At 37.7% G+C, this 8,788-nt stretch overlaps 1 protein-coding gene across 1 annotated transcript in view; it reads right to left on the bottom strand.

The window, feature by feature from the left end:
* The window catches only part of LOC104164092 (hemicentin-1-like), a gene marked incomplete at its 3' end in the record, with an annotated part of 39,085 nt that extends 31,172 nt beyond the window's left edge, over positions 1–7,913 (bottom strand). The window contains exons 1-9 of the mRNA XM_009703319.1: positions 7,733–7,913; positions 6,611–6,798; positions 5,988–6,084; positions 2,724–2,885; positions 1,551–1,664; positions 1,216–1,418; positions 900–981; positions 638–769; positions 263–412 (exon numbers count right to left, since the gene is read on the bottom strand). Coding sequence (XP_009701621.1) covers positions 263–412; positions 638–769; positions 900–981; positions 1,216–1,418; positions 1,551–1,664; positions 2,724–2,885; positions 5,988–6,084; positions 6,611–6,798; positions 7,733–7,913 — 1,309 coding nt within the window. The remainder of the gene's footprint in view (positions 1–262; positions 413–637; positions 770–899; positions 982–1,215; positions 1,419–1,550; positions 1,665–2,723; positions 2,886–5,987; positions 6,085–6,610; positions 6,799–7,732) is intronic.
* Positions 7,914–8,788: the final 875 nt, after the last annotated feature.

Here is an 8,788-nt window from a genome sequence, read left to right as displayed (position 1 = left end):
TCAGCAGGAGCAAGGATGTGATCAGCAGCACACACACACAGCCCTTCCGACTGCTTTCAAGTTCTCCGACAATCAGAGGATAATAATATTCTTTTTCATGCACACTTCTCAGTAGCAGTATATAATTGCAGATAATTGAAATAATAGTCCGAATTCTCCACTTTACTACAAGTTTATGTTATCCCAATGTCTCTAGTACAGACACAGTGTCATACTCAACCATTTATTAAACAGTTCTGCTCAGTGCACTCTCATGCCTTACCTTGAATGGAAAGCACATAAGTTTTCTGAGTTTTTCCCTCTATATTTGAGGCAATACACGTGTAGGTCCCACTGTCTATAAGCTGAGAGCGAGCAATCTGAAGCTTGCTTCCACCAGATAAAATATGAACTTCAAGAGAATCAGAGTTTTCTGAAAATAGGTAAACAAGTAGTCATTAAAAACCAGGCCACAGAGCGCAAACGTATCTTGAGAAAGTTTTTCATCAAAATTTCAAAACAAAACAAAGACATCAATCAGTTAACTTAAGAGTCTGTCTAGGGACAGATGAAGAATAAACAAAAAATAGACAGCAAATAGCACAGTGGTGCCCCAAAGGGGGAAAAAAGAGCAGTAAAGAGCGTGAGAGAACGTTACCTATTGGTTTGCCATTCTTAAGCCACACTAACGTTGGTGGAGGAATTCCAGTAGCATCACACACAAAGGTAAGAGGATTACCGATAGCTTCATTGACCGACTCTCGTTCAGGGCCTTCTATATTTGGTGGCACTATAAATCAAATGGAAGCAATAAGAATGGTTTGGTTACCAAATATTTTTGTAAACTGATTGTGACTTGTCTACTCCACAACGTCTACGGTATTATAATAACTACTGCAGGTACTGCAGAGTATGCTCACCATAAACATTAAGATGGAAATTTTTATCGTCTCGCCCTGCAATATTTATGGCTTTGCACAGATATTGGCCCGTGTCAGAAACCTAAAATAAAAATAAATTAAAAAAAGCTTATTATGGAATCTTATTTTAATGGTACAATTTAGAGATATTAACAGCTTTTGTCTCTGCCAACTCAAGGTCTTTTTCACAGAATGAAAGGCCTCCAGCAAATACCTCTCCTACATACAGCTAGCAGAATACACCAATGAAGAGCAGAACAATTTCTTAACAGTAGCGGAGTAGCGGCAGATGCAGCATCCCGCAAGCCTGGCCTACCTCTGCACCCTTGATTCGTAACGTTTGCCCATCTGCTAAGATCTCCACATTTGCAGATTCAGAAATTATGCGCCTGTTCTTGTACCAGGTGATGACTGGTGGTGGAATAGCATTGGATTCACACTCCAACGTCACCGGGGTGCCAACTCTTACATTCACCACTGTCAGTGAGGTTCCACTATGGTCTTTGATGCTTGGGGGCACTGCAGAAGAAGCTCAGAGTTATTTCTGCCTCTGTTTTGTGAGAGGGCAGAAAACAATCTAATAAAAATAAATATGAAATATTGCATTTTCAAAGTGATGGATATTGTTTCAGAAAATAGTAAAAAACAAACCAAGGACAGTTAGGAAACTCTTCTTCTGACTTTCCCCAGCTTGGTTTCTGGCAATACAAGTATATTCACCATCATCTGGGAGTTTGGCTCGGGGAATCTGCAGAGTCCGAGCACCTGAAGAAAAGACAAAAGTCTTGAGATTTAGTCTGTGGTTACTGTATCAATCTCAAATGCTATTTTAAAAGTGCAGGTCCAACAGACTGAGCACAGGCACTAAATTAACCTCAGATTCAAAAAGTACTGCATTGTCATTGCTTTTTAAAGATTATTAATGCTTTAAAAAAAATAAATCCAGTCAAGAGAATTAAAATTTTAGGGTAAGTTTCATTAGTGCTGTTAATTATAAGTTCGGATCACAAATACTCCTTTTAGACCTGTTTGTTTCATAGCTGCTAACTGCTGCCTCCTAATATAACTATGCCTTTCTACTTAACTCTGTGACTATCCCATTTTTTCTTCCCCAGTCTCACCTGTCTCCATTCATGAAGCTACTTACTGCCTGTGGTATGTACAGATGCCTCTCCTGCCATTGAACAAGTTCCATGCCTGTGACTTAGACTATGCTGTAACGCAGCCCCTGGTCATATTATATCGGCAAGATAGGACTGAGCAACACAGCAAGTGATCTTCACTTAATACCCTGGGCTGAAGGTAAGCGGCAGGAGCAGAAATGGCACAGGCACTCATGGACCTTATTTAGCGAGGAGCTTCGAATGGTTAAGGAGACCTCAAAATTCAAGGATTTCTTCCTGTTTTTTTTATTAATCCAGTTTCCCACTGAAGTCAACAGGAAGGTTTTTACTTATTGTCATCTAAGCCAGCAGAATTTATCTTAGCCTCCATCACTATTTCTGATCATTTCTTTGAAAGGTGAGTCAAAGCGACTCAACTTTAATCAATACCTACATCAGAGCACCTCTGCTATGTGACTTGCCCCTCTAGTCTTTTCCACACAGCTTCTTTCATTGCTTTCAGTCTGAGCCAGTTTTCTTTAAAAGTGAAGCCACCCAACAGCCAAGAAATTATTAAACACAGTAGGTCAAGTGTCTTGGCTACTCACTGGAGCAATACTAAGAACATATTGGCTCCATAAACAGTGGCCATCCACCCTTATCAAGACAAAACAGACAGAGGTCGAGTCCAAAGGCTGTAGAAATAGCCAAGATTCCTCACCAGGCACAATAAAAATGTTGGTATTCGAACTGATAGGTTTTCCATTCTTGAGCCAGCTGAGATCAGGAGGTGGAAAGCCAGTGACCTCACAAGTCAGAGAGATGAAATTATTCACCACCACAGTCAAATTCTCAGGATTAGTACCAACAACACTTGGAGGAACTGCAGAGAGATATATGTTAATAGTGTCTAGCACAGCATCAGCAAACAATATTCCACAAGATCCTGATTTACCAAAATAGAACTGAATTGTGGAGTTTGGCCAAAAGGCCAAGTTGCAAATGTCTTTCCCATTCTGTGAACGGATCCACCGCTCTTTGGATGTATCTGGAAGTGTGACTGAATCCAATCTAATGGTCATTCCTGTTCCTATCATTCACAAAAATTTCAATTATTTCATTTGCAGTCCTTCTGTGCTTGAGATTTGGGAAGGCTAATTAACCTACAAGAAATCCTGCAGTTCCTGACTAATGCACTATCAATTTTAAAACGTTGTACTCATAGGACATTTGCTATGTTAGGCAGGACAGATTAAGTCTACCCTGTCAGGGAATGTAGGATGACTAAGTATCATTTCTTCCTGATATTGTATTGCTCCTGTTCTTTCTGAAATAGTCCATTTTCTTATTATAGCGAACCAAAAATGATTCCTTCTGATACAGTTCAGAGTTCTTTTGTTAAACGGACAAACCTGTTGTTTAAGAGTGAGCTAAGCAGTTTAAAATTCTGGCATGCAAGCGTTGCTCTAAGGGGTGCAGTTTTAAGCTTGCAAGTCTCAGTATTTTTAAAATCAAGAATATTCTGACATTTGACCTTTCTACAATAACTATTTAAAATGAAATAACTGTAAATCTCTTCCTTTTAATAAATCCCAAGTTTTACTTTCTATGTTTTTTGCAGTGTGGATATATAAAACACTTAAGAGGAAAGCAAAAGCATGTTCTTGGCTCTATTGAGTGGAAAAATCATTCCAAAGAACATATGGAATCCTCTTCTTCAAAGACAGAAATGTTAAAGTATTTTGGACCATGGCCACCAGAAATACTCCAGCTGCTTTCTGTCACTTGAATGACACAAAACAGTCATTAAGCCAAATTTATTGCTCCTCTGTGGCACTAGAAACAAGAGGAGTCAATGTAAACGGGTGAATTCAGTCCATATTTTTTAACTTGGAATAACTGAAGGTTATTTCTCTGATAATGAGCATAAAGTGGCTCACTAGAATAAATGAAGAATTCTAATCTGATGACACTTTATAGTTATGTTTATTTGTTTACTTTTACAGTTACTTTCCCACAGATGTGATTACTGGCAGTGCTAATTCTAAGTGTGATTATAAGACAGCAGGCAATTCCATATATAGGGCTAAATTTGAGCTATCTTTCAATGAATTTTGCTTAAATTATGTAAGTGGTAGATTTCACATTCTGCAGCCCCCACCACTGTGCAAAGCACTCAGCAAACGCACCATCTGCACATGCAAATGTATTTGTATGTGCATACAGATGCAGTAATGGGCTGAATTTCAGCACTCAGTGCGAAAATTACCTATTTATTCTATACTAAGCTTAGAGGTTGAGTTTTTAAAACTGGATGCTTATTTTCAATGTTTTAGAAGTTTTTATTTTAGTTTTATTAGTCACCTTTGAGACAAGAAGTGAATTTTTCAACTTATTAAAGAGCACCATCTTTAATATTTAACTTAAATTTATGAAAGCAGTTCCATTAGAAACACATGAAAATGCTGGAAAATAACCTTTTTTGACACTGACAAAACAAAGATCATGCTGCTTTATGATAATGAATTTTCATCAGTGCTTCACCCTACGTGTTCCTTTTCTGAACAGCTATAGTCTAATTTTTCAAACGAAACTGCATTCATAGAGAATATTAGACCTAAATTGGTAATACTGTTGAGCTAGAATTGAAATCTCAAGCAAATATTTGTTTTAAAATAAAACCATTAGACAATCATCATTATAAACAAATATTTTAAAGACAAGAAGTTTAAATTTAAACACAATTGTCAAGAAAAGCAAAACATTTTGATTTAAAAACAAAACTGGAACATCAGGAAATCTGGATAGACTCCACTGAAAGAAAAAAACTTCTCAGAGAATGACTCCAGGGCAAATTCTTCCCATGACAACACTAGTTTTGGCTAATTGTATTACCGAGCAGAAAAAAGCACTATAAATTTGTTTCATTTCGCATGTAAATTTGCTGTCCGTGTGAATGAGAAAAAAATTTAGTTGTTCTGTATGCAGTAACCTGAATCCTGGGACGTTGGTACTATATTTAAGCGAGAAAGAGAAGACAGCACTTGTTTTCTATCTAGGATGTAATACAGAAGATTAGGCAGCTAACAAGGATGTGAAAAACGATACTGATCACATGTAGAAGACTGTGATAAAAGTCTCCAAATTGTACTGTGAAAGCAGATAAAGATGTAGCTGCCAGTATTCCTTGGTAGGTTTTAAAATGTAGTGGTGCAGATGAATTTGTGGGAATAATGCCTATTTGATCTTCAATTCTGATCGGAAAGCTGAAAGCGGTGGGATGAAGGGTAGGCAGAAATAAAAGGGGAAGTTAGGGTTTACTCTGAAACATTAGTCAGAGATGCCCTGATTTTCTGAAGCTATCAGGAGAGGTAAGGGAAGGTGGGGGAGAAACTGGTTTTTAAAAGAATGGAAAACATCTTTATTTCTGGATTGTATTTGTTTTAGACTTGTGACACTAAAGGCCAAATTTTATTTTAACACTATTCTAACTCCACAACAAAACAAAAAAAATAATAGAGAACAGAAAGGACTCTTAAAGGGTAAATTTTTAAAAAGTAAGCTTTTACAATGCCACACCTCTTTGTTTAATACTTTCTAATCATTAATTTTCTTGGAAAATGCATTTTATGACCATATCAAAACAGACTATAATCCAACCTGTTTGTTCATGATTTCAGGGCTTAGCAACCCCTACACAGTACACACACAGAGCCACTACACAAGGCTCCCTCAATAATAATTTCCACCTATGTGGAATACATATAAGGAGCTAAAGCCATGCGGTATCAAAAGCTACGTGCTGCCAAGGTACTTTAAACATATATTTGATTTCTGGTATGTCACAATCTCCATTACAACCAGTAAGATGGTTTACATTCATAAAGCTAAGCACATGCCTAAGCACTCTGCTAAAATTAACACATTCAACCTAAGCTAACATCCGAAAGAAGACAGTTTGAAAATTATGGATTATTGTACTTACCATGAACATTTAGGTTAAAATACTTCTTGGCACTTCCAGCTACATTTTCTACAATGCAGACGTATCTGCCAGTATCTGTTATTCGGGAATTCAAAATCTAAAACCAAAATAATAAACAAACAAACAAAATAGTTTGTGAGCTAACATGACAACTTACTGTCAAAGAATCAACTGCAGAGAATTCAGTTCAGGTTTCTAACTGTTTTAATAGTTTCATCCAATTTCATTCACTGATAGGAAGGGGGAGTTCTTCAGAACACACCATTTTCTTAAAAAAAAAAGTACATTTTGCAATAAACAAACTGTTAGGGAAACCTGGACAAAATTAACAGCATCAAGTCGTTCTCCACAAAAGCCCACATTGTTTTAAACCAAGTGATTCTACTGATGTGGTTCACAGCACGACCCCACAAACAGTTGGGTCAGCACAACTGGGAACTGCACAGGAGTGAGAAGCAGCAGCTGAGGGACAGGAACAAGCGACAAAATCTCCTTAGGTTTGCAGCACCTTGTAGAAAAAAAAAAACCCTCCAGAATTGCATACTCAGCAAATGTAAACAGTTTTCTCTTTATGGGCGGCTTGTGTTCGTGATGCTAAAAGTCAGTTTTTCGCTAAGAGCTACCTGTAACCTCCTTCCGTTGGACAAAAACGTGTGTTTGTCGTCTTCTGCTAGGAGGTGGCCATCTTTTTGCCAAGTAATATTTGGAGAAGGGTTGCCACTTGCAACACAATCCAGCACTGCAACCTTGTTCACAAGCACAGTCACTTCTTCAGGCAGATCACCATCAGCTCCACTGATGGACGGTGGTACTACAAAAGAGCAAAATGCGATACAAATACTGTGACTTAGAACCTCTCAGTGTTTTCTGTTGGTTGGTTGGTTGTTTTTAAGATTGCAGACCAATGTTTTAGATGGGTTTTTAGAAGAAAGTAGGGAAATTTTCAGTGAATACAGTGAAACGTAATCAAATTCCAGGAGTAGTTCAGCTGGAACAAATTAGTATAACTCAAAAGGCCTGCAGGAGAACTATGCTTATTCACAGCAGTCATGAAGAAGAAGAGGTGAAAACTCATTTTCCAGTTAGTCCTTCGTGTTCTTTGCTGTCAGAACAAAAGAGGATTTCCAAGGCAGGACTCCTTCCTAACAATAAACCAGTGTTTTCAGCGGTAGACACAGAAATCGAGTTAAAGAAATAAGCGTTTCCCAAGGCAAAAACCTTGAGTACGTCAACAGACAATGCAAGCAGCTTACAAAAGCTTTCTGTGCAATGTTTGTAAAGAGATCATACAAAATGCAGTCTGCAGGCATTCAATGGGTGATCTAAATCATCACTTCCCTTAAGCTTTTAGGAGTTTTGCAGTTATTTTAGAAAAATATGACCAAAATAAGGAGAGAGGCAAGTCTAGCAGGTCAGAATTTTGAACTGGAAACTGGATAGGGAACAAGAGATACCAAGATAAAACCTGAATTTCTACATTTACTTCTCTTTCTGGTGAAGCGTGGTAAGGGTTCCTATAACAATAACCTAAAAACATACTGAACTAACAACATTAACACTATTTTCATGCAATTCTGTATGCCTCTAGGAAACTCTAGCACCTTATATAAACGTATTAATTTCATAGTTTACAAATATGCAGAATTTATAAACTTTAAAAACATTACATAAAATAAAATCACTAGTTTCCACAGAACTCATTTTTTGTCATTGAAAAGAAAAAAAAAAAAAGCAGGAAAGCTCACAGAGCACGCGGACATCGTAATGAACAGAATCCTCCCCAGCTTCGTTTACCGCCACACACGTGTACCTCCCGGCATCTTCAGCCTGTACCCGTGGAATCTGCAACACTTGGCCTCCTGGAAGGAAAATGCATTCAAGATTTAAATGCAGCATCAAGCAGTTTCCATCATTTCCACACCACATTTCGCTAGAGACCTGAGCAAGCAAATTTATGAGCAGTCAGCATTTGTTCTGAATTATAAGCAACTAAGGACTTTTATTTCCTAGCTACTTTTTCTACCGGCAGATACTTGAATTCAGTAACGTTCATACTGAAATGTTAGAAAAGAGTAATTAATTCCACATAAAGGAATAACATTCTATAGCAATATGCAGCCAGACATTATTCTTCAATCAAAACCAGAAAAATTTCTCAGCAAGGTGACAGAGAACTAATAGGCAAAAGGAAATACAAACACAGAAGATTCTCGTAAAGTTGTTCCAAACTGAAAAATTTTACTTCTGAAGCTTATAGGTGCTTTTCACTCTATCCCTCATTTAAAGCGCAGCCACATAAATAGCTTCAAGAAAGAGAGGACATATTAAGAATACATTTTGGGAGTGGTTGTCATTGCTTTCCCAACAGATGAACAATAGGCAGACAAAAAGACACTATCCCCACCACTGCCGTTCTTTACAGACGCCATCCCAAACCTCCCTCTGTGCAGAAAGGCTCCCTTTTTGTACTCGCAGCATTATGAGCACCTCTTTCCTTCATATGAGGTTAAGTAAGAGCTCGTGGCCATTTTTCTATTGGAAACATATTTCCATGCCTCACTCCCTGGGTGAGAGGCTTTTCTACTCCAATTATGAGTTTGCCAAAGGAAAACTTAATAAGGAAATAAATCAGGAACACATCAGAGAGAAGGTATCATTCTTGTATTTTATTTTTCAACACACCATATGAAAGTTAAATGGTCACATTCACACCATTTTAGGGACTACTTTTTAAATGAAAGAAGGGAACAGCTTAAGTCCAAGGACTGGAGAGAAACATTTTGTCCTGGTTTGGCTAAAAC

This window comes from Cariama cristata, unplaced genomic scaffold (genome assembly GCF_000690535.1).
Source record: "Cariama cristata isolate BGI_N322 unplaced genomic scaffold, ASM69053v1 scaffold7077, whole genome shotgun sequence".
NCBI lineage: Eukaryota > Metazoa > Chordata > Aves > Cariamiformes > Cariamidae > Cariama > Cariama cristata.
This window is presented reverse-complemented; position numbering and strand designations above follow the sequence as displayed.